This window comes from Microtus pennsylvanicus, chromosome 8 (assembly GCF_037038515.1).
Source record: "Microtus pennsylvanicus isolate mMicPen1 chromosome 8, mMicPen1.hap1, whole genome shotgun sequence".
In the NCBI taxonomy this organism is placed as follows: Eukaryota; Metazoa; Chordata; class Mammalia; order Rodentia; family Cricetidae; genus Microtus; species Microtus pennsylvanicus.
Window position 1 is genome coordinate 102788319 of NC_134586.1, and position 26203 is coordinate 102814521.

General features: G+C 47.9%; 1 protein-coding gene across 36 annotated transcripts in view; it reads left to right on the forward strand.

The window, feature by feature from the left end:
• Myt1l (myelin transcription factor 1 like) overlaps positions 1–26203 on the forward strand; it is a 407676-nt gene that overhangs the window by 366345 nt on the left and 15128 nt on the right. For all 36 annotated transcript variants that reach the window (XM_075984142.1, XM_075984156.1, XM_075984147.1 and 33 more), the window contains 2 exons: positions 5088–5171; positions 6862–7083. In XM_075984142.1, the coding sequence (XP_075840257.1) occupies positions 5088–5171; positions 6862–7083 (306 nt within the window). The remainder of the gene's footprint in view (positions 1–5087; positions 5172–6861; positions 7084–26203) is intronic.

Sequence of the window (26203 nt, forward strand, 5' to 3'; positions counted from 1 at the left end):
GTGCGCCACCACGATGATTCACAGTTCTTATGTAAATTTTCCACTAGGGAAAGACTGATGTCACAGCTAAATAAGCAAAGGTCTGGGTAAGTTGAGCAAAGACAGAACCAGGAGTTAGATGTGTGCTTTCTTCAGGCTCATTGGTTCTTGGCCACAGGATACTTAGAAATCTCCCTTCTCTTTTATGTTCCTGAATCTCTTCCCAGAAACATAGGCCATAAGATACTTGTAGTACAGAAACCCTAAAGGAAAGTTTACCTAGACAGGGAAGCACTGCCGTCCAGCCCCAGATATGTGACAGTTCAGTTATTAATACTGAGCACCTCCATGCCACAGTAGGAAGGGATGCGACATTCAGCTCAGTTGTTAGTACAGAGCACCTCCATGCCACAGTAGGATGTGAGGTCTCAGAGCAAGGATTCCAAGCAGGCCAATGGTCAGAGTACTGTCAATAGTTTCTGGTACACATGGGTTTGTCCTTCCTGGTATACACATTGCCTTTTGTGGGGTTACAGGTTGCCTCTGTTCTATAACTCAAAACCCTGCAGGAATACACAGCCATCTTTGTAATAGAAATGAACTGAAGTCTTGTCTTAGTCACTGTCCTATTGCTGTGAAGAGACAGCAGCTCTTACAGAAGAAAGCATTTGGTTGGAGCTTGCTTATCATGCCAGGCAGCCCGGTGGCACACAGGCAGACATGGTGCTGGAGAAGTAGCTAAGAATTCTACATCTAGATCCATAGGCAGCAGGAAGAAAAACACTGGGCCTGGCTTAAGCCCTTGAAACCTCAAAGCTCACCGCACAGTGACAAACTCCTTTCAACAAGGCCAGACTTCCTAACCCCTCCAAATTAGTGCCTCTCCCTGATGACTAAGCATGCAAACCTATGAGCTTATTGGGGCCACCATTCTTACTCAAATCACCACAGTATTCCATGCCTTCCCCTTGCTGTTCTCTACACACTGGAAACAGGGAACCCATTCCATTCTTTTTTGGCCTGAGGAAACTGAAGCTCTAAGAGATGAATTAGAGCTAGAATTAAAGCTATGATGTCTAGCTCAAGTGTCACGTCTCCATGGACCTGGGAGCCCAGAATGGTACTGGAAGACCACGGGGAGGTGCAGCCCACAGGGAAATGGTGTACCCAGAGACATGCTAGACAGGATGCAATTGGAACTCTCTTGGTTCAACTTTGAATGATGTTGCAGCTTCCAGTCACAATAACATATCTGAAACCCCCTAAATTCATCTTAACAAATACCTATGGACTGTGATGTTTCCTGAAACTTTCACCCATTACTTCCTCCTCCCACTGCCCTCTGATGGGCCTGGAAAGCTTTCACAGTCTACAGTCATCAGCTGACTTTGTCTTAGAGTTCTTTACCATTTCCTTGGCTTCTCAAAGATCTTCTGTGTGCTCTTCTGCTAGAATATTCATTGGAGCCTTCTTCATCTGCAGTTTTTTTAACACAATGGTGCAGTGGCTTCTGAATGCTCCAACCCCACAGAGGTTCCCTTTGTTCTCTGATTGAACCCTTCCATTTGCCTTTCAATAGGATCGTACAATAGCCAAGACATTCCCAAGACCCCTTGGCTCCTACTCTGTGTCTTACATTCTGTGCCTCCCATTTAAGTACCCCAGCATCTTAAGGAACAACTAATAACCTCCCAAAGCACAGGACATTGTTTACTGATCACTTCTTATGTATCAAGTATTGCACTGAGCTTCCTACAAATATGGCCTCAATTTCCTGTGAGATTATTTTTTTTATCAAAGCTGAAATGAGGACTTGAGGCTGGAATGCAAACTTGCCATGCTGTCAACTGGGTGTTCTCCCAAGCCCTTTCCTGTTGTCCTGCTATGAGGTGAAAGACACAAGGCTCCAGCCTAAAGATTGGTGGCACCGTCTACCTTGTTCTATTGTGCTCCGAGAAGTCCAGATGGTGATCCAGAGGCCTAACCTGCAATTAGGAGAAGTATCCCAAAGAACTGGATAAAGAGCAGGCTTGTTGGTATCCAGAAGCACAAAGAGAACTGCGTCTTTGAGGGTCATAGAATCCGAAGGTTGTAACCTTCACTTGGGAACTATGGAAACTGCATTGTGGAACTTCTGAGAGAAGTTGTTCACTTGGTACGGGGAAACCTCTCTTCTCATGTGAGCTGGCTAAGGCCCACCTCAGCCTGTCTAACCCTAAGAAGTCAAGTGTTACAACAGTGTTTAGAGTTCTCAACAAAAGTCTACAACAATTCAGTAAAAGACCAAACTTGACTGTTTTCAGTTCTAGGACCATGCAGTGCTCACTCCACAAAGCAGCAACTACTGTCATAAGTAGAACAAAAGAGACTGTTGGTATACAGAGGAAATCAGAAACTGCAGCTCAAAACTGCCTTCCTAGTAAGACAGGAGACAGAACAGTAGACAAATCACTGACACCAACTTCAATCCAGAGGCTTCTGTTTTTTTTTTTTTTTTTTTTTTTTTAGAGATAGATTTAGGCAGAGAAGATTGTTGCTATGCCAGGTAAAGTTGCCCTGCATAAGAAATTGGCTGTCATCTGTCTAACCCTGGTTTAAAGTCAGGCAAACAGCTGAAGTTTGGCTCAGAGATAGGAACATTAGTGTGGCATGTTAGGGTCTACCACCAGAACTTCTGTGATTGTCACATGTTTTTAAATATCTACTGTTCCAAGCAAAAATGAAAATATCTAATGAGCCCCTGAGTCACTGGCAGTGAACTGTGGGGAACAAAGTTTCTGCATAGAATTTATAGAATGATTTCACATTTCAGACCAAGGTTCACAGAAACCTAGGATCCCACAGATATTTATTGAGTACGTACTACATTCTAGAGGTCAAGCAACAATGATAACTAAGAAGGCTCTGCCCTCAAGGTACAACTAATCTATGGAGTAGAGAAAACAAAGGCCTGGGGGGCCTTGAGCAGCTCCAGCAGGGCAGGGATTTGGATATGAGGTCTGGTTTTCAGGATGAGAGAAACTAGGAACAGTGGTGCCCTGGCCATCTCCCCAACAGGAGCCTTTGAACATACATGCACACTTTATTTGGTACAGAGGAAACCCAAAAGTAGAGGAAGAAAAGCTACCAGATAGGTTGGGGGCTCATTCTGTTTAAACATATCATCTCTGAGGGTCTACAAAAGCAGGTGTAGAAGAAGGAAGACCTTCTTTGGCCAGGCAGAAGAAGTCTGAGGTAGTCAGTGGAAATTAAAAAGAAAACAGTACTTACTAGGGGAAAGATGAGTCGAAAGGTAGATATGAGGAGTGGTCCATAGAACCTTAGAGTTCTCACAAAGGTTAAACACCTGCAATTTTGTCTGTCATTCATCCAGAAAGAGAAGGTAGCTGTTTTCTTGCAGATGTCAGTTTATGTCTTAAGGAAAGACTACAAATACTGTGGGGTCTCTATACCTTCCCTGGCCTCCTATTCTCCTGTCCTTATGGGGCATCTTGAAGAGCCTGGTCACATGATCAGAGACATGGCCAAGTACTAGTAACAGGACCGACACTTCAGAAGCCTGCCTGGTGCCATTCCTAGACTAGTCTATAGTAAAGTACCATGGAAATCTCTGGAGTCAAAGAATAATGATGGATCTCATGTCCTTGCTTATGGCGAAAATAGAGTATTGAGTCTGGGATTGTAGCTCAGTTGGTAGCGTGCTTGTTTAGCTTACATAGATAAGTTCTCAGCAACATAATGAAACCATGGTGCATGCGACCTGAAATCTCAGGATCATAGTACTGACAAGGTGGAGGGAAGAGAATCATAAACTTGAGGTCATCATAGGCTATATAGTGAATTGAGGCCAGCCTGATTGTGTGTGTTGTGTGTATATCAAACAATACAAAAAAGAGTAGAGTACTGTGTCTTTTGAAAGTCCTTGGCAGTGGCCTTGGGGGCTCTGGGGCTCAGCTGAGGATAGAAATCCATGTGCTTCCTTAGTCAGGAAGAGTAACATGAGCATCAGACTTCCCAGTGCTGGAGTGCTGCCTGTGAGAATGAGACCCCATATCCCAGGGCTTCTAAGTACTAACCATAATGGGGAGGGGAACTGAACTTCACAGTGTCGGGAGAGAAACCTGCTTCCTGAGCCCATCCTTCCCATCATGTTCAGACTGATGCACACAGCAAATTTCTAACTATCTCTTGCTGTGTGCAAGGCCTTGAGCAGGAGTTAAAGGTGCAGATGAATACAAGGTAGCTCACCTATCCTTAGGCTCAGCCTTGTAGAGGACCCTTTGGAGGAGAGAGAGGTGAGCAAGGGCTTTTTAGATATGACCTCCATGTGGAGGCCAAGCTCATGGAGAGTGGCAGACATGGTTACATGAGGTGAATGTTCAGGGGGCAAAGCCATCAGGGGACACTGAGCTAGAGGTGGCAGATGAATGCGTTGGGACAGCAAGGAAATGGACAGCCTTACAAGCTCTGCACAGACCAAAGCCCATGTCCAGCATGTCCCAGCAAGAAATGTCTACATACAGGGAGAGATGCTCAGAGGAGGCCTCTGGCATGAAGACTCCTTGAGAAAATCTCCAGTGCCTCTATATCCAGAACCTAGACAGTGAACAAACACATTCAGACGTTAGCATCACTTCTGTAGGTACACTTTGGGTGGGGTGGAATAGCTCCCCCCACAAATCTGGGCTGCAGGGTTCTTCACTTTATCAAGATGAGTCTGTCTGCTCTTGTTACCTCACTATCCCTTCCTCCCTCCCTGTCTCTCTCCCTCCTTCTCTCCCTTCCTCCTTCCATATCCATCCACAGAATCTTCTCCAGTCTCTTATCTAATTAGTTCTCGCTGTTCCCACTTCTCAAACTGGCCATTCACCATATCTGCAGTACCTAGTCCACTCAAGGCTCTTAAATTTCTTGAATGGGAACTGACAGAGTATAAAGGCATTGAGAAGGCATAGGGGTTATGTCTAAAATGCACTCCCTCCGGCCTCCAGATTTTTAATTCATTTCACAAATCCCAGGTTGTGGAGAGAATCAGGTCACCATTGATTGAGGAAGTTTTTTTCCCAAGTCTCAGTATTTCGTGTTTCTGAAATCTATCTCTCCTTCAGCCTCTCTGGGTGCCCACGAGCAAAGAAGAGTGGCATTCGGATAGCACAGAGCAAAGAGGACAAGGAGGACCAAGAGCCAATCAGGTATGGGGACCAGCAAGGCCCGCGCCCATTGAACATCCATGAGATGGGGCCAGTGGGTTCTAGGAGGCGTCTGCGGAGGTTTCACTAAGCAACTAGGGCAAAGTACAACTGCTAACTGTCAATGAAGCTTCAGGTGTCCAGCCACAGTCTGTGTCACCAAGAGATGCTCCCTTCCCCAGAATATACTGGGGACTGCAGGCTTCTGAAAGACCGTGAAGGCTTAACATGCTACTGAAAGCAAGTGTCCTTCCATCATGCTGATGGGATAACACCAGTACCAGTGCCTTTCCTGGGTGGTCTGGGAAGGCCAGAGGCTCTGAACCTTCCTCTGCGGCCCGAAGGGCTGCTGGATCTGCTTGTATTTAATTTTTTATTTCTCCCTGCTTTCCCTCCCTCCAAAGGCCCCAAACCTCACAAGATAAACTTGGTGGGTCTGCATTAAATTTCAGTATCAGTACTGAAATAAGAGATAAGTTTTAACTCAAACAAAACTTGATGAAGACATAGATTATTAAGATAAACTAAAATGTATCAAAATAAACAAAAATACAGATTCTGTGGTATGTAAATTTTGCTATTCAAAAAGAAATGTAGGGTTAGAGTTATAGCTTACTTGATAGAGCCCTTGCCTAGCGTGTACGAGGTTCAAAACTCAGCACTGCATACGGGAGCATGGGTGGTACAGACCTCTGGTGAAGACAGGAGAATCTGTAAGGTCATCCTCAGCTACATAGCTAGTTCATCAGGAGAATCTGCAAGGTCATCCTCAGCTACATAGCTAGTTCATCAGGCCAGCCTGAACTATGTGAGACCTTGTTGAGAGGGAGGAAGGAGAGAAAGGAAAGGGAGAGGGAAAGAAAAGGAAGGAGAGGGGGAGGAACTGGAGGGAAGTAGGGAGGGAAAGGGAGAAATGGAAAATGAAAAGCAAACGCACAGCCACGTGGCCCTGAGCAGCAGAGGCTGTGAAGTCAGCCTCGGCTTTCTCTGAGGCACACTGGGACACTTTCTTGGCTGAGTCTGGGTTTCTCCCATAATGTGGCAAGCAATCAGCAGTCCAATCCCAGGGGGGGCCCTCCAGCTCCCTGCACCTTCTACTCGGGAGCCTCAGATGGCTCCTGAGGTATGCCATATCTCATATAGCTTTGTGTCCCCTAAGAGCATAAAGCACACACACAGCGTGTCCTAAGCCTTGAGAGTGAAGGTTGATGGAATTGCCATTGCATTAGCTTATGTTAATTCAGCTCCCACACTGATCCATTGGCTTTGTATTTTATCACCAGAATTCTGTCCAAAAGTGGCAATATCTGCAGATACCTGCATCTCACCAGTGCTCCTTGTGTGAGTCACCATACCTCCCAAATCACAGGGCATAGTCCCTTGAGCTGCTTCTCTGTCCCTGGTGTCCATTTCTAAAAGGGGGAAATACCACATGTCCCCACTAGGTGGTATCTTTCTAGGTCATCCTCTTTGTCCTGATCCTCCTGCCTCTGCTTCCCAAGTCCTAAGATTACAGGCATGTGCCACCACATCTGGCTTTTCCTGTTCCCTTTCTCTTGTTCAGTAGAGCATGGGTGTGTGTCAGTTAGTAAGTAAGTTAGTTAGTTACCGTCACGTGGAGTGACTGTGTTACATAGTCCACCATGCCCATGATGATAAAGACAATGAAGTTTGCCTCCTGTCTGTTGTCCAGGTGCCCGGTCCCTGGCTGTGACGGTCAGGGCCACATCACTGGGAAGTATGCATCCCACCGCAGCGCCTCTGGATGCCCCTTAGCGGCCAAGAGGCAGAAAGATGGGTACCTCAACGGCTCCCAATTTTCCTGGAAGTCAGTCAAGACTGAGGGCATGTCGTGCCCTACTCCTGGGTGTGATGGGTCAGGGCACGTCAGTGGCAGCTTCCTCACGCACCGCAGGTGAGTCCCTCCTCACTTGGTGGGTCCACTTTCAGCAGCAGTGGTGGATGCTGAAGGGGGCAGGTTTTGCCTTCTTCCTCAGCATTGATGCTGAGAAAACCAAGACCAAAAACATCCGTCAAAATAACAAAACATGGAGATCTGGGGGAAAATGTGTAAAGCTTCAAATCTATCTCAGAAGCACAAACCACTTCAACTCTGTCTACCTTCCAGGACCATGGCTTTTGGGCATTGTTTTTAAATCAGGACTCACAGTAAGAGGCAGACTTTGATCTTAAATGAACGCACAAAAACACACACATAGATATCTATAGACTGCAAGATTTCCTGCTTGGAATTTCAAGCAGCCTATCTTGGGAAAAGAGGGTGGTGCTTGTCACAGTGGCCTCATAGCAGGTCCCTGTCCGATACATGAGAAACCTCCCAGGAAACTCAGCCAGACCCATTCATTTTTATTAGCTTAATTTGAATGGAAAGATGATGAATATCTTGAAAGAGACCTGCTTTGGGGTGTGTCTTGGGCTCCTCGAGAAAGCAGTGGGTCTCAATGGCAGCCCGTCTCACAGGAAGGCAGCAGGTCCCATTAGACAGGGTGCTTGAGTGCCAGAACCTACATTGCACAGTATCAATGCCTGCTAGCTGAGGAGGAGTCTCGGGGGTTCCCCTGCTGATGCTCCGTGATGCTTCTTGCATACAAGTATGTTCATACACACACACATCTGGGTCTATATAAAACCACCTCAAATAATAAGCAGGCCAAAGGAGTAATTTTAGCTCAAGCATTTGTGATACAGAGCCGGAACGCTTTGAAGTATTTTTAGTTATTGAGGAAACTCCTGGGCTAGAGCAATGGCTCAGTGGATAAGAGCACTTGCTGTGTGGACATGACTGCAGACCTGATTTCAGATCACAACATCCATATAGCAAGCGAGGCCTGCTCCTGTGTCTGTGCTAACCGTGGCACTGAGGGAATCACTAGGTCCTATTGGTTGCCGGCCTAACCAACCCCTACCCCCACCCGAGCTCCAGGTCCAGGCAGAGATCCTTCCTCAAAGTAACAAGATGGAGAGTGAGAGAGGAGGACACCCAATGTCCTCTGCTCCCATGTGCTCACAGGCATGCACACCCTTCATGTTAATTTACATATTAATGCACCATGCACACGCATACACAAAAAAAGAAGGAAGAAATAATCCTTCTCAGGTAGAAATGTCTCTAATGACTTAGATATTTGTAAATGAAAAATGAGGGTCTTTCCCATGATACATCCTCCCAACTACCTTCCAAAGCTAGTGGTTCCTGTTTTCTCTCAGAAATTACGCTTTATACAATAATATGTATATACACAGTACACTTACCAACAGGCCTGGGCAGTTAGTCCTCCTGCTCATACAAACAGGGCCCTGTGTAGACACAAGAGGACCCATGGCAGTATCTCTGATGGTACCCAGATGCCTCCTCCAAGCCTCTCCCACCAGGCACCACTCCCTGCCACACTTAGGTTCAAATATTGCAAAGAGGCTGAAGATACTTCAGTCTTCAAACACCTGTGTGTATGTCTAGTATTGTGTCAGCAACATTGCAGGATCCAGCCTGCAGCAGAGGTATGTTTATAAGATTTGAATGGATAATGCCTTAATGCCCTCCACAGAGTTCCTCTTCCTATAACTTCAGCTAACGGTAACATTTAAAGATGGTACAGAGCCCTGATGTGAGTCAGGGCTCATGTTTCTAGCATGACAAAGATAAAGTTTCATAACCTGACTGAAGTTAAGCACCCATGGTTATAGACTGTCCAAGTTGCAGACAGGCCTAAGAAGAGGTGGGGCATTCTGTGAAGCCCCTCCCCCAGAGGAGCTTCTTGACTTCTTAGTAAGGAGTCTGAGGTGTGGCTCGGTGGAGTTTATTCCACCCTCTAAGTCTGCAGTTCATTTGGCACAATAGACTCTAGGAAGAGCCTGCTATTCACAAACTGTTCTCAAGGATCCCGAGGAAAGGAGGAGAGGCACTGGAGCTTGAAAACCATGGTGATGAGGAGTGGCCAGCAATACAACCTGTCCTTCTTCCCAAATATACAAGTGTCTTTGCTGTGAGGCAAACTCCAGCTCACCCACCACCCTTCTGAATCTTCCCTCAAAGGTGCATCGCTCTGAGAACTCCATCTTCTTGTCCCTTCCTCATGGTGCTTTCTTCATCTTGTTATTGATGGAGATGGTGCTTTGGCATGGAGAAGTAGTGCATCGTGATCATGTGTGTACACCATGATCATGTGTGTACACCATGCACGGTGCACATCACATGCTCTGCAGTGTGTCTACTGTCTGTACCCCATACATAGTGCACATCACATGCTCTGCAGTGTGTCTACTGTCTGTACCCCATGCACGGTGCACATCACATGCTCTGCAGTGTGTCTACTGTCTGTACCCCATACATAGTGCACATCACATGCTCTGCAGTGTGTCTACTGTCTGTAGCTGATACACAGTGCACATCACGTGCTCTGCAGTGTGTCTACTGTCTGTAGCTGATACACAGTGCACATCACGTGCTCTGCAGTGTGTCTACTGTCTGTAGCTGATACACGGTGCACATCACGTGCTCTGCAGTGTGTCTACTGTCTGTACCCCATACATAGTGCACATCACATGCTCTGCAGTGTGTCTACTGTCTGTAGCTGATACACGGTGCACATCACGTGCTCTGCAGTGTGTCTACTGTCTGTAGCTGATACATAGTGCACATCACATGCTCTGCAGTGTGTCTACTGTCTGTAGCTGATACACGGTGCACATCACATGCTCTGCAGTGTGTCTACTGTCTGTAGCTGATGCACGGTGCACAATACATGCTCTGCAGTGTGTCTACTGTCTGTACCCCATACATAGTGCACATCACATGCTCTGCAGTGTGTCTACTGTCTGTAGCTGATACATGGTGCACATCACATGCTCTGCAGTGTGTCTACTGTCTGTACCCCATGCACGGTGCACATCACATGCTCTGCAGTGTGTCTACTGTCTGTACCCCATGCACAGTGCACATCACATGCTCTGCAGTGTGTCTACTGTCTGTACCCCATACATAGTGCACATCACATGCTCTGCAGTGTGTCTACTGTCTGTAGCTGATACACGGTGCACATCACGTGCTCTGCAGTGTGTCTACTGTCTGTAGCTGATACATAGTGCACATCACATGCTCTGCAGTGTGTCTACTGTCTGTAGCTGATACATAGTGCACATCACATGCTCTGCAGTGTGTCTACTGTCTGTAGCTGATACACGGTGCACATCACATGCTCTGCAGTGTGTCTACTGTCTGTAGCTGATGCACGGTGCACAATACATGCTCTGCAGTGTGTCTACTGTCTGTACCCCATACATAGTGCACATCACATGCTCTGCAGTGTGTCTACTGTCTGTAGCTGATACACGGTGCACATCACGTGCTCTGCAGTGTGTCTACTGTCTGTAGCTGATACATGGTGCACATCACATGCTCTGCAGTGTGTCTACTGTCTGTAGCTGATACATGGTGCACATCACATGCTCTGCAGTGTGTCTACTGTCTGTAGCTGATACATGGTGCACATCACATGCTCTGCAGTGTGTCTACTGTCTGTACCCCATGCACGGTGCACATCACATGCTCTGCGGTGTGTCTACTGTCTGTACCCCATGCACGGTGCACATCACATGCTCTGCAGTGTGTCTACTGTCTGTAGTTGATACACAGTGCACATCACATGCTCTGCAGTGTGTCTACTGTCTGTATCCCATGCACGGTGCACATCACATGCTCTGCAGTGTGTCTACTGTCTGTAGCTGATACATGGTGCACATCACATGCTCTGCAGTGTGTCTACTGTCTGTAGCTGATACATGGTGCACATCACATGCACTGCAGTGTGTCTACTGTCTGTACCCCATGCACAGTGCACATCACGTGCTCTGCAGTGTGTCTACTGTCTGTACCCCATGCACAGTGCACATCACGTGCTCTGCAGTGTGTCTACTGTCTGTACCCCATGCACGGTGCACATCACATGCTCTGCAGTGTGTCTACTGTCTGTAGCTGATACATGGTGCACATCACATGCTCTGCAGTGTGTCTACTGTCTGTACCCCATGCACGGTGCACATCACATGCTCTGCAGTGTGTCTACTGTCTGTACCCCATGCACGGTGCACATCACATGCTCTGCAGTGTGTCTACTGTCTGTACCCCATGCACAGTGCACATCACATGCTCTGCAGTGTGTCTACTGTCTGTAGCTGATGCACGGTGCACATCACATGCTCTGCAGTGTGTCTACTGTCTGTACCCCATACATAGTGCACATCACATGCTCTGCAGTGTGTCTACTGTCTGTAGCTGATGCACGGTGCACATCACATGCTCTGCAGTGTGTCTACTGTCTGTACCCCATGCACGGTGCACATCACATGCTCTGCAGTGTGTCTACTGTCTGTAGCTGATACATGGTGCACATCACATGCTCTGCAGTGTGTCTACTGTCTGTACCCCATGCACGGTGCACATCACATGCTCTGCAGTGTGTCTACTGTCTGTAGCTGATGCACGGTGCACATCACATGCTCTGCAGTGTGTCTACTGTCTGTACCCCATACATAGTGCACATCACATGCTCTGCAGTGTGTCTACTGTCTGTAGCTGATGCACGGTGCACATCACATGCTCTGCAGTGTGTCTACTGTCTGTACCCCATGCACGGTGCACATCACATGCTCTGCAGTGTGTCTACTGTCCATAGCTGATGCACGGTGCACATCACATGCTCTGCAGTGTGTCTACTGTCTGTAGCTGATACATGGTGCACATCACATGCACTGCAGTGTGTCTACTGTCTGTACCCCATGCACAGTGCACATCACGTGCTCTGCAGTGTGTCTACTGTCTGTACCCCATGCACAGTGCACATCACATGCTCTGCAGTGTGTCTACTGTCTGTAGCTGATGCACGGTGCACATCACATGCTCTGCAGTGTGTCTACTGTCTGTACCCCATGCACGGTGCACATCACATGCTCTGCAGTGTGTCTACTGTCTGTACCCCATGCACAGTGCACATCACGTGCTCTGCAGTGTGTCTACTGTCTGTACCCCATGCACGGTGCACATCACATGCTCTGCGGTGTGTCTACTGTCTGTACCCCATACATAGTGCACATCACATGCTCTGCAGTGTGTCTACTGTCTGTACCCCATACATAGTGCACATCACATGCTCTGCAGTGTGTCTACTGTCTGTACCCCATACATAGTGCACATCACATGCTCTGCAGTGTGTCTACTGTCTGTACCCCATACATAGTGCACATCACATGCTCTGCAGTGTGTCTACTGTCTGTATCCCATGCACGGTGCACATCACATGCTCTGCAGTGTGTCTACTGTCTGTACCCCATACATAGTGCACATCACATGCTCTGCGGTGTGTCTACTGTCTGTACCCCATACATAGTGCACATCACATGCTCTGCGGTGTGTCTACTGTCTGTACCCCATACATAGTGCACATCACATGCTCTGCGGTGTGTCTACTGTCTGTACCCCATACATAGTGCACATCACATGCTCTGCAGTGTGTCTACAGTCTGTACCCCATGCACGGTGCACATCACATGCTCTGCAGTGTGTCTACTGTCTGTACCCCATGCACGGTGCACATCACATGCTCTGCAGTGTGTCTACTGTCTGTAGCTGATGCACGGTGCACATCACATGCTCTGCAGTGTGTCTACTGTCTGTACCCCATACATAGTGCACATCACATGCTCTGCAGTGTGTCTACTGTCTGTAGCTGATGCACGGTGCACATCACATGCTCTGCAGTGTGTCTACTGTCTGTACCCCATACATAGTGCACATCACATGCTCTGCAGTGTGTCTACTGTCTGTACCCCATGCACGGTGCACATCACATGCTCTGCAGTGTGTCTACTGTCTGTACCCCATGCACGGTGCACATCACATGCTCTGCAGTGTGTCTACTGTCTGTACCCCATGCACAGTGCACATCACATGCTCTGCAGTGTGTCTACTGTCTGTAGCTGATGCACGGTGCACATCACATGCTCTGCAGTGTGTCTACTGTCTGTACCCCATGCACGGTGCACATCACATGCTCTGCAGTGTGTCTACTGTCTGTAGCTGATACATGGTGCACATCACATGCTCTGCAGTGTGTCTACTGTCTGTACCCCATGCACGGTGCACATCACATGCTCTGCAGTGTGTCTACTGTCTGTAGCTGATGCACGGTGCACATCACATGCTCTGCAGTGTGTCTACTGTCTGTACCCCATACATAGTGCACATCACATGCTCTGCAGTGTGTCTACTGTCTGTACCCCATACATAGTGCACATCACATGCTCTGCAGTGTGTCTACAGTCTGTACCCCATACATAGTGCACATCACATGCTCTGCAGTGTGTCTACAGTCTGTACCCCATGCACGGTGCACATCACATGCTCTGCAGTGTGTCTACTGTCTGTACCCCATGCACGGTGCACATCACATGCTCTGCAGTGTGTCTACTGTCTGTAGCTGATGCACGGTGCACATCACATGCTCTGCAGTGTGTCTACTGTCTGTACCCCATACATAGTGCACATCACATGCTCTGCAGTGTGTCTACTGTCTGTAGCTGATGCACGGTGCACATCACATGCTCTGCAGTGTGTCTACTGTCTGTACCCCATACATAGTGCACATCACATGCTCTGCAGTGTGTCTACTGTCTGTACCCCATGCACGGTGCACATCACGTGCTCTGCAGTGTGTCTACTGTCTGTACCCCATGCACGGTGCACATCACATGCTCTGCAGTGTGTCTACTGTCTGTACCGCATGCACAGTGCACATCACATGCTCTGCAGTGTGTCTACTGTCTGTACCCCATGCACGGTGCACATCACATGCTCTGCAGTGTGTCTACTGTCTGTACCCCATGCACAGTGCACATCACATGCTCTGCAGTGTGTCTACTGTCTGTAGCTGATGCACGGTGCACATCACATGCTCTGCAGTGTGTCTACTGTCTGTACCCCATGCACGGTGCACATCACATGCTCTGCAGTGTGTCTACTGTCTGTAGCTGATACATGGTGCACATCACATGCTCTGCAGTGTGTCTACTGTCTGTACCCCATGCACGGTGCACATCACATGCTCTGCAGTGTGTCTACTGTCTGTAGCTGATGCACGGTGCACATCACATGCTCTGCAGTGTGTCTACTGTCTGTACCCCATACATAGTGCACATCACATGCTCTGCAGTGTGTCTACTGTCTGTAGCTGATGCACGGTGCACATCACATGCTCTGCAGTGTGTCTACTGTCTGTACCCCATGCACGGTGCACATCACATGCTCTGCAGTGTGTCTACTGTCTGTACCCCATACATAGTGCACATCACATGCTCTGCAGTGTGTCTACTGTCTGTAGCTGATACACGGTGCACATCACATGCTCTGCAGTGTGTCTACTGTCTGTACCCCATGCACGGTGCACATCACATGCTCTGCGGTGTGTCTACTGTCTGTAGCTGATACACAGTGCACATCACATGCTCTGCAGTGTGTCTACTGTCTGTACCCCATGCACAGTGCACATCACATGCTCTGCAGTGTGTCTACAGTCTGTACCCCATGCACGGTGCACATCACATGCTCTGCAGTGTGTCTACTGTCTGTACCCCATGCACAGTGCACATCACATGCTCTGCAGTGTTTCTACTGTCTGTAGCTGATAGACAGTGCACATCACATGCTCTGCAGTGTGTCTACTGTCTGTAGCTGATACATGGTGCACATCACATGCTCTGCAGTGTGTCTACTGTCTGTACCCCATGCACGGTGCACATCACATGCTCTGCAGTGTGTCTACTGTCTGTACCCCATGCACAGTGCACATCACGTGCTCTGCAGTGTGTCTACTGTCTGTACCCCATGCACGGTGCACATCACATGCTCTGCAGTGTGTCTACTGTCTGTAGCTGATACATGGTGCACATCACATGCTCTGCAGTGTGTCTACTGTCTGTACCCCATGCACAGTGCACATCACGTGCTCTGCAGTGTGTCTACTGTCTGTACCCCATGCACGGTGCACATCACATGCTCTGCAGTGTGTCTACTGTCTGTAGCTGATAGACAGTGCACATCACATGCTCTGCAGTGTGTCTACTGTCTGTAGCTGATACACAGTGCACATCACATGCTCTGCAGTGTGTCTACTGTCTGTACCCCATGCACAGTGCACATCACATGCTCTGCAGTGTGTCTACTGTCTGTACCCCATGCACGGTGCACATCACATGCTCTGCAGTGTTTCTACTGTCTGTACCCCATGCACAGTGCACATCACGTGCTCTGCAGTGTGTCTACTGTCTGTAGCTGATACACGGTGCACATCACGTGCTCTGCAGTGTGTCTACTGTCTGTATCCCATGCACGGTGCACATCACATGCTCTGCAATGTGTCTACTGTCTGTACCCCATGCACGGTGCACATCACATGCTCTGCAGTGTGTCTACTGTCTGTACCCCATGCACAGTGCACATCACATGCTCTGCAGTGTGTCTACTGTCTGTACCCCATGCACAGTGCACATCACGTGCTCTGCAGTGTGTCTACTGTCTGTACCCCATGCACAGTGCACATTACATGCTCTGCAGTGTGTCTACTGTCTGTAGCTGATGCACGGTGCACATCACATGCTCTGCGGTGTGTCTACTGTCTGTAGCTGATACATGGTGCACATCACATGCTCTGCAGTGTGTCTACTGTCTGTACCCCATACATAGTGCACATCACATGCTCTGCAGTGTGTCTACTGTCCGTAGCTGATACACGGTGCACATTACGTGCTCTGCAGTGTGTTCATTTTCTGTACACCACCCATGGTGCATACTACAGGCTCTACCATGTCTTTACTTTCACTGATGCTCTTTTCACAGGGGTTTTTCCCCATGGGTACATCTGTAGTCAGACCATCTGACTGTTACAGCTAAATGTCACTCTCAGGGCCAAGGGATCCATCTGTGTCCTGAGAACCTATGTAGGCTGCTAGTTGTTTTCTGAATGGGTATTAAATTGTGATGGTCATAGCCACTGACATGAGCCACTCAGTTCCTTTCAAAAACAAGGCAAATGCTGAGAGACAAAGTAGAAACCCCCAAGAGGAAGCTAGTAGATAGTACTATAATGGTTGTATTATCAGATATTGGTGAAGAATATCATGGTTTTATATAAGAGGAAGTGGAAGCCTAGACATGAGACAGGAAAATGATTCTTCCTTTCCCTGGCAACCTTAGAACCCAACCACATCAGAACCAGCCAGACCAGAGTGCAGTACAGTCCATACGTACAGAAAGCTTCATCAAACCAGCATTCGGATACTCACTAAGGCCAAGTTCCATGCAGGGCACAGCAGCAAGACATGGACTCAACTCAGAGCCACCATGAAGGTCTCAGACTCAGGGCAGATAGAGTGGGACACATGCAAAGAAAAGGCAGAACATATGACACTTGGAGTGGGAGCCTGAGTGGAAACTGGATGCTCTATGGAAAACCAAGGCATTTTGAGAATTCCTCCAGGAAAATGTTGGCCTTCAGCAATGCTCTCTCTCTTGAACAACTAATGCTAGATTAGCCATTCCCTTTACTCAGGGACATAAGTGGAGATACTTCAGCCATAGAACCAAAGGAGTTCAGGTGTGTTCTGCAAAGCTGCATCTCAAGGTGTGTTCCTTGGGAAAAGGAGACTAATGCTAAGAGGAGGGGATGTTACACAGCAACAGGTTAACCCAGCACCAGCAGCTCCAAAGAGAAGGCTCTCATCCCCAGGGGTGAGTGAGCCCAGATGGATGCAGACAATGGAGGGAATTGTGATGAGGTCTTTAGATGAAGCCTTGCTTTTGTGGTTCTACAGAAGGCATAGAAGATTAGAAAAGGCAGTAAGAGGCAGGAGGAGGAACTGAGAGATGGGATGCTGAACAAAGGGATATGTGGTCCCAGACACAGCAGGACTAGGAAAAACTGGAGCATTGGGCACAGAAAAGAATTAAGTTTTAAAGCAGGGCATATCAGTGGACACTGGAAACTATAACAAAATGTTAGGAGGCTGAAACTATTCTCTATGCCGTGGAATTCTCTATTCCTGAAAGTAAGATGGAATTAAGATGAGGCCTTGCCTTGGGGGCTGCTGATAAGAACCATTTCCTCCTTTGCAGTGCCTTCCCAGGGTAGAGAGAGTGTAAGCCCTTTTTATAGGAACACCAATCTGATTGGATCAGGACCCATCTCATTTAGGATTCTGTATCATGATACATCCCCATGGAGTAGGTTCATGGATGGGGAGGTGGGAATGTTGACCATATCAGCTGGGTGTGGTGGTAACTGCAGGCCAGGAGGGAAGGGGTCAGAAGTTAAAGGGTATCCTCAGCTGCACATGAAGCTGAAAGCTAGCCTTGGATACATGAAACCCAAACAAAAACAGCAACCGAAACTATGTGATCTGGGATAGAGACATGGATTGGTGGTTAAACTGCTCTTGCAGAGAACTGGGCTCAGTTCCCAGCAACCACATCAGGTGACTGTAACACCAGATTCAGGGAATCCAGTATCCTCTTCTGGACTCTGTAGGCACCTGACCTCATGTACACACACATACACACACATTTAAAATAAAACTAAACTTTATTTTTAGAATGTGAACTTGAGCCACACAAACATCAAGACTGTGACAGAAGAAATCTATGGTGGATTCATCTTAGCCATGTTGTCTTGAGATTGTCTGGCACTATAGACAAGACATGGCCACCAGACATCTGGAAATAGCGGAGGGAAGATCCCCAGTAAGATCAGCATCTGCTTACACATAGGTCTGTGGCTGATAAGGAGCAGAAGTAGCATGGGGAGAGTTCTGCTTAGGAGACCTCTGGGAAAAGTCTCTTGGCTAGTGGGCTAGTGAGGTCAGTGGTGAGACACCAAGGACACAGTAGCATTGAGACCAGGCTCCATATCAGGGCAGGCCCACCAAAAAGAAAAAAAAAACAAACCCTTTTTATCACAATGGCCACATGACTGAGAGGGCCTCAAGGTGGAGTTTTAAATGATGGTTAAACTCCAAAATTGGAAATGTTTCGACATGGGTACCCCTCATTCTGTGAAGGGCTTACGCAGAGGGCTGAGGGCTGAAATCAGACCGCTGTAAGTCCAGTCAGTAACAGTGCCCAGGTAGTCACAGTGGACGTTTCCAAAGCCCAGACCAAAGGGAGGGGGAGAAAGTAATGGAAGGGGGGAAACACTTGTCAAAAGAGAAGGAAAAGAGCAATTGAGGACATGATCCATGGAACAAATGAAGCCCAGTCTTGGTGGGGGGGAGGGGAGTGCTGTGACTATCTGTGAGAGCACCTGGGGAGGGGACATGGGCGTACTGTGGAGGAGGGGAAGGTAGGATGCTCTGAATTTCCTTCATGTAGAATGAGAAGAGGGACTTGGAGGTGAATATACGGCTCCAGTCGGGTTCCTCGTGTTCTTGGTGTGTGCTAAGCCATTGCCATCTCCCCATCTCAGTGCTGTGCAAAAAGTGCATGTATCGTGTCTCTATCTATATGAGGAACGTGCTCTAGTGTTGCTTGAGATAGGACACTGTGTTCCCTCCTATCGTGCGTATCTGAGGACCTGCAGCGTATAGTAGCCTGGTGAGTGCCACTAGGTAGGTGCAGAAGAGCGGGAGGAAGACAAATGTGGGAAATACCTCTGCCAGGTCCCAACTGGCTTGAGCCTCCATCTTCTGGGAAAGCTTCAGTAGATCTGGGCAGCATTAGCAAGGGACCTGCACACAGCAGCTTCACAACATCTAGAACCCACTATCCATGTGTGAGTGCAGGCAGCTTCTCCATCCCAGGAGCCAACCCACCTCAAGTTACTTGTGTTCTGAATGCATGTACACTTTTCCCTGTCACTCTTCCCAAAGCAGCCCATAGTATTGGTTTCCCCAGCAGTTGTATTGTTGTTAAGATTTGTTTTTATTTCTTATTATGTGTATGTCTATGTGTGTTGTGGGGGCAGTTCTATGCATATGTGGATGCAGGTGTCCATGGAGTCCAAAAGAGGGCATTAGATTGTCGGGAACAGCAGGTGGTTGTGAGCATCTCAGTACTGGTGCTCGGGAACACACTCAGGTCGTCCGCAATAGTGCGAACATGTAACTCCTGAGCCATCTTTCCAGCCCCTCATGCCCTCTCTGAAACAGTTACTTCATATGAGTAGTATAAACAATGTGAAGGAGATTTAAGGAGAAAGGCATAGCTCTGTGGTAGATGGCTTGCCCTATGCTCAAGGCCCGAGGTTCACTTCTCAGGACCACAGAAAAAGAAGTGGAAAGGAGGATGGCGAATACTGCGCCAGTCCATGAAATGAATGCATTTGTGAGTGTTGATATCTGATTGGGGCTTTGAAAACAATCTCAAATACTGAAGAATAAGTGTGTACTAAGTGAGCACCCTCATTTACTGTCCCCTCAGTTCTAATTACACAAGGAAACCAGAAAGAGTCCCTGTAAAGCGGGTAGTTTTGTAAGTAAGACATGTTTTCTTTAGAGGCATTACATAGACCTCCCTGACCTTGAACTGGGCCATGAAGCCCCCACAGTTTTTCTCGAGTGTTTGTTTGGCTTCCCAGAACCTTGGCAAAGCAGACTTCCAATGAGACATTTATTTCTCTCTATAAATGGCAGACCAGCAGAGGACAGGAGAGTGGATTTCAGGTGTCTTCAACACTTCCCAAGGGCTGTAGAGGTTGGTGGTGGCAGTGGTTGGTGTTGTACTGTTTGTGGTGCCAGTGGTTTTAGTTGTGTGGTATTTGTAGTGTTGTGCTTGTAATGGTGGTTGTGGTGCTGATGATGGTGATGGTCCTGGCTGTGGTAACTGTTACATTATGGTGCGTGTTCTGGCTATGGTTGTGCTAGCTGTAGAAGCTGTGATTGGGATGAGTCTTGCCTTATTGAGGTTGTTATTTACAGGGCCTGTGGTGGCAGATGTTGTGGTGATTGTGGCTGTGGAAGTGTGGTTGTGATTGAGGGAGCTGTGGTTGTGGAGGCTGTGGTGATGCTGGTTGTGGTGTTTGTGCTTGTGAGGACTGTGTGAATGGTTGTTTGTAGTGCTGGTGGCTGTAATAGTTATCGCAGTAGCAATTTGTTGTTGTTGGTATTAGTCACTATGACTATTGCTGTTGCCACCATTGCAACAGCCTTCACCATCCCCACAACCACCTCAGCCATAGAGCCTGATAGTTATCCATTCATGCGCATACCTGAGCAGTCTCTGCATCAGAGCTATTCTCATTTAGCTCTTCTTCCCATGTCTCATTGCTCCTGGAGCAAAAGCAGCCTATATGTCTAGACAGGAAGAAGATGGGAACATGAGAAGGTTTTGCAAGAAAGCTGATGTGTCAACAGATGGGACTGGAAATCATTCCAAGGCACCCATCAAACCAGTGAGCACTGGGAAGTTTAAGTCATAGAAATTTCCCTTCGTTACTAGTGTGGAACTAGCAGAAACCTTGAAGGCAGCCCTTTTCAGGCCCAAGGACTTGGTCACCCCAAGCTCTGCTTTCCTCTGTCGTCACAAGCCTTTCTCTCCTTTTCCTGTTGTCTGATATGGGTAGAGTTACATTAGGGCCACACTAACTTTATCTTATCCTTAAAGACTCTTTCTAAATAATGCTATACTGAAATAACTCTCACAGCTTGAAATGTCAGCCTTTCCTATATCCAGAATCCCTAGGCTTCCCTGAGCCACATGCACCCCAGTAAAAGGAGGTGAAGAACCTTGGTAACAAGTGCTCTGCTCTGCAGACTGGAAACAGCCAAATCGCGACAGAAAACAGGAGCCAGAGGTGCAATGAGGAGGCCCTACCTCCTTCTTGGCCTCAAATTCCAGCTGAGACACTGACCACTCCTGCAAACCTGCAATCCCTGCCAAGTCCAGCCCTCTAGAAAAGGGGCCTGAATCTCCACTAGAGCCAGCAGCCAAGCAAGAAATGCTGATGATCACTGGCACCTATGAGAGGGAACCAGAGCCAAGAACCTCAGCCAGTTAAGGGGAGTGTTGCTCTTCTTAACAGAACCTGAAGCAAACCAACCCAAAAAGGAGAGGTGAAGCAGAAAGCAACAACAACAAAGCAAACAAAAACCAGAAATACCAGGGAAACAAAAGAAATATTTTTCAAGCTTATCATTTGTCGTCAGGAATAAAAGATGGAAGAGTATTAAAGTATATTATATTTATAGCCCACGGGGATACATATTTTTTAAAATCCTAAGTACAAAGGAAGGATTACTGGGAATGTTCAGGTGCAAAATTGATGATGTCTTTCATGAATTGTAAAGGGATAACAGAATGCCATAAAATACATTTCAGAAGAATGCATGAATAGTTCAGGAGGACTAGTATCCAGCTACTAAAGAGTGCTGGAGAAAAACAAGCAAACATACAAAAAACAGAGCTGAGAAAATTACCAAAGAAATAAGGCAAGGAAAGTTCCCGGGTACAGATTCTGAGCACTCAGGAAAGACCTTGTTGAGAAACCAGGAAATGAGGGAAGTTCCCTGTCAAGCGTTCCCAGAGAAATGGCTCCCATAGGAGATATGGATGTGGCAAGAAAGGGGTTTCTCCACTAGGGCGAGGAAGCTTGGTACATCCATCAGGGCTCCACTGACACTTCTGGCTAAGTTTTTTCCATGGGAAGCCTGTCTCTTCTCAAAGTCTGCCAGCTAAGTTTTCCCTCTTCACTTTCTTGAAATAACTCAGGTCGGTTTTGCTCACCACAGATATCCTCACGACAACACACAGTGCTGGATGAAATGATAAACAGCTGGAAACAGCAGCTTTTCCACACTGACACACAGAACTGACTATCACAAACAAAATCCGGGATGAGGGAAGACGGAAGAAGAGGACAGGAGAAGGGAGGAGAGAAGAGGGGAGATCAGGGGAACAGGGGACTCAGCGAGAACATGGGGAAATAGAAAGCAGTGGAGTCTCCTCTGCCCCTCGTGCCTCTGGCCGGTGTTCTCTCCTGTACCACTGAACCACGTCAGAACTCAGCTTGCTTCCCCACACCAGCTCCCACTGCTCTCTGGCCTTCTTCATAGCCCTTTGTAGGTGCTCTCCATGATAACCATCAGCAGCACAAGCTTCAGGGTACTGTCCTTAAATCCAGTGCCCTCAGCTAGAGGTCAGCTCTCCGGTCACCAGCCTCTGCAGCTCCCTCTGTCATTCTAATGCTGGCCGTTCCTAAGCTTCAGGCTGCCCAGCTCCACCCCATCCATGGCTGCTCTTTACCCAGCAGCTAAATACTCAAAGGGAAATATCTGCCAGACTTCCTTCCCATCTCTGTTTGGACAAAACTGTGATATCCCGAGTTAGGGAGCCAGTGGTTCACAGGCATTAGCCCAGCAACTCCAGATCTCCTAGGAACCCTGCCAATATCACCTGTCCCTCAGGGAAAGTGCAGAAAAACCACAAGAAGACAGGACTCAAGCTGCTGTTGGGAACTGCTGTAGCACAGCATCTCGTTGCTATTATTAGTGCCTCCTTTTGTCCAGTGAGTGCTGCCGCACATGGGACCACCATACAAACATTGAATGAATGGCTGAAAATGGGAAATTCAACGACCGTATGTGGGCCTCTTTGTGTAGCCCAGGCTGATCTTGAATTGGATGGAGATCTGCCTACCTCGTGTGTGACTATGCTCAGCCCCTGGCACGGTTCTTGGCACTCTTGTAGTGTTCCAATGGTCACTACTGCTCGGTAACTCCAACACTGACATTGTAGGAGAACGCCAGCCTCTTTGATGTCCCCAAGCTTTGGGGAGATATTTGTCTATGCGACTGAGGAGGCAGGCTCTGGTTCCACCAACTGAAAAAGCTAAATCACTTGGGTAGCAAGAACTTGGATCTGGGTGGTTGGTCACACAACAAGTTCCAAGTACATACTAATTGGTTGGTGAAGGCTGTTGGAAGAGAAGTGACCTACACAGAGACAGTGGATGCTGCTCCTCTCCTATCTCTAAAGGCTCTAGAAGCTGAACCTGGTTTTGCTGATCCCCAGTGAACTCTCTGATTCCATACTACCCCGGGGAACCATTCTCCAGCATGTATGTTATTTTGTGGTCTTCTAAGGCACAGTCCGTCATTGAATTTCACGTGGGGTCTTAAAGTGTCCATTCTATACCTCTGAACTCATCATTCTCTCATTGATTTATAGCTACTTCCACCCAGGGTGGACTCTAAAGCCAGTGGATGAAAATGAGTCATGTATCTGCATCTCCTCCAGCCCCTGCTACCTTTCAAGGCTGTGCTGGGCAGCTGTCCTCAGAAGCACAAGTGAGCTGTAGGTTTTCTGTGTTTGCTATGGCCCTGTCTAGAGCTGTATGTGGAAGTGGCCATCCCAAGGGGTTCCTCAGACACAGTATAACTCTAAAGTACCTGAGGGAAGCCCCATAGTCCCCTAACATGGCATAGAGAAGGAAATCATAGAGCAAGAAACCCAGGCCTCCGCCAGTGTGGTCACAGTGCAAGACCTGGGGGAAACAAGCAATACTAGCCAGGCTCTCTGGGTCTCTGAGCTGATCACGTGGTTGGTGCCGCATCCAGGCATCCAGACACCCTGTTTCCCCATGTATCCTGGCTGTCTGCCTGGCATAGAAGTACGTGAAATTCTCTCTCGAAATACTCTGGAGCTTCCTGTTTGGCACAGATTTGAAGCTAAAATCTTTCAAATTATGGATTAAGAGGGATCACAGGGCTCCCCTCCAATTGAGACAAAGAGAGGCAGGAAATCTATGGGGCTCACCATCTTCTTGCCCCTTCCTCATGGTGCTTCTCTCAGCTGGTCATCAGTAGAAATGCAGCTGTGGTGTGGAGCAGCTCAGCATGGCCACGCGTATACCTGGGTGCAGGTGAAGATTCTCCAGGAGACTAATGTACTGATGCATACTGGGAGCTTTTTCTCCTCCTTGTGCCACCACTAAAACTCTTGCTGGGTCCTACAGTGATACCTGGTGCCAGACTAGTACCCCAGGTAAGGAAGAATGAGGAAATGGGCATTAACTATGAGTTGCCCAGAATTTCTAAGCATTGAAACTGCAAATCTAAGCTCAGAAGCCTCCTGTCTTCATTGAAAGCACACTAGGCCCCTTCACTCAAATCTTGCTTTCTGTGGCAGGGAGCCTGGCTATGTGCTTCTTGCCTGGAGCAGGTGTGTGTGGAGTGCCCTCCACTCTCCTAGGGTCAACCTGAATACTGCCATGCGAAGAGGAGACTACGTGAGTGACCAGCAGATGGCAGTATGTCTGCATGGATTCGACACTACCCGGGGTCTGAGCCAAGAAGCTCAGGGCTCACTTTCAAATTTGACCCCTTGGGAAATAGATTTACGGGTTGGAGTGGCAGGAACTGAATGAGATATTGGAGCAGGATGCCGCGTTCTTTGGGTCTGCTTCTGTTTCCTGATTCGGTTTCTCAAACTCCCACCAGGCCTCATCCTCCTGTGGAACAGTTACTCACCATTCCCACCAGGTGGAGCTATTCACTGAAGACAGAAAAGCCACATAAAATTACCATTTCTAGGCTTTATGTTCAGTTCAATGTGAGGTGCCATTTTTGTTTGTTTGTCTTTTATTTCTTCTTACAAATGTAAAAAGGAAGATTTGGGGATTCTGGGCAGAAAATACCCAAGAGCTATACTGAAGTAGAGTGGCCCAGAATCCATCTGGCTTTCTCCTAAGGACTCCAAAGAAAGGAACACTGCCTTAAGTCCAAAGCTCTACTTCAGGAGACCTTGACTAGCTCCTGATACAGCAGATCCACTGGGTAGCACTTGGAAACTCACCGGAAATGGATTCTGGAATCCTCATTGTAGAGAAAACAGAAGAAACTAGAGACATTCTCGTAGGTGGGAACCCAGATCATGTCCCATGAAAGCTGAATCTGAGGGGGGTGGGTCGTATCATCTGCCATTTTTGACCCCATCATTGACTACATGCAATTTTACTGAAGTCTACAAAGGCACTCTGAAATTCCTGGTGTGATACGCTCTTGGTCTGGGAACAGCCTGAGATGCACAGGTATGATGTCTGGGAGTATGTTCCCTGAGGGCTGCAGGTGTCCTGAATTGGGAGAGGAAACCTGACCTGGGTGGATACTGTGTCAGAGGCTTCCTGAAGAACATGGTCCTATTTCATAGATAATTTGGATGAAAAGAAAGAAAGTTGCATTGTCAGTACACAGTGTTGGGGCAGGAAAATAAGACCAGAGGGCCCATGGGCCTATGCAGAGATGCAGAGAGGAGCCACTCGGATGCAGAACCTTCCGCTGACAGTGTGGGCACTTAGGAAACACTGGTCTTGAGGATCTGAAGGAACAAGCTGAGGTCTCAGGACCATTTCACAGGGTGTGTGGTGTGTTAGATTAAGCCCTGCAGTTCCATTAGGAGACATACATGGGCCCCATGGAAGGTGACCATGAAAAATGACAGGTGGCTTAGGATGCATCCTGAGGCAGCAGCCTGGGTACACAGTAAGGAAAAGAGGCAGGGCTCTGGAACCCAGCACTCCACACTCTGAAACTCTCTGTCCAGCTTCCTGAAAATCAGATGCAAGAATGGCCAGAGGCTTTCCTCGGAGAAGATGGTAACTGCCATAATTTGGTAGATTCATGCTCTGTGGGGCTGAGCCAGGCCTGAGGCTGGAGCAAGGTGCTGTCCTTGTCCATAACCACAGTCCTGGGAATATCTGCAGGAAGCTTTACTAGCTCCTCATGCCCATGTCAGACCTACCCTGGCACTGGGGATGGGTAGCTTCATCAGACACCAGACTAGAAGCTCTCATTTCAGGAACTGACTAGCAAGACTAACTCAGCAATGTGCAGAAGTTACTGCAGTCATTAAACATACGCCCAGTTCTAGTATGACTTTACTCTCCTTTCACAAGTGAACCAACACAGCTCTCTACAACACATGCCCCTGCTACATCCTCGCCAACAGCTGACAGAGATCCCACAGATCACACTGTGGCTGG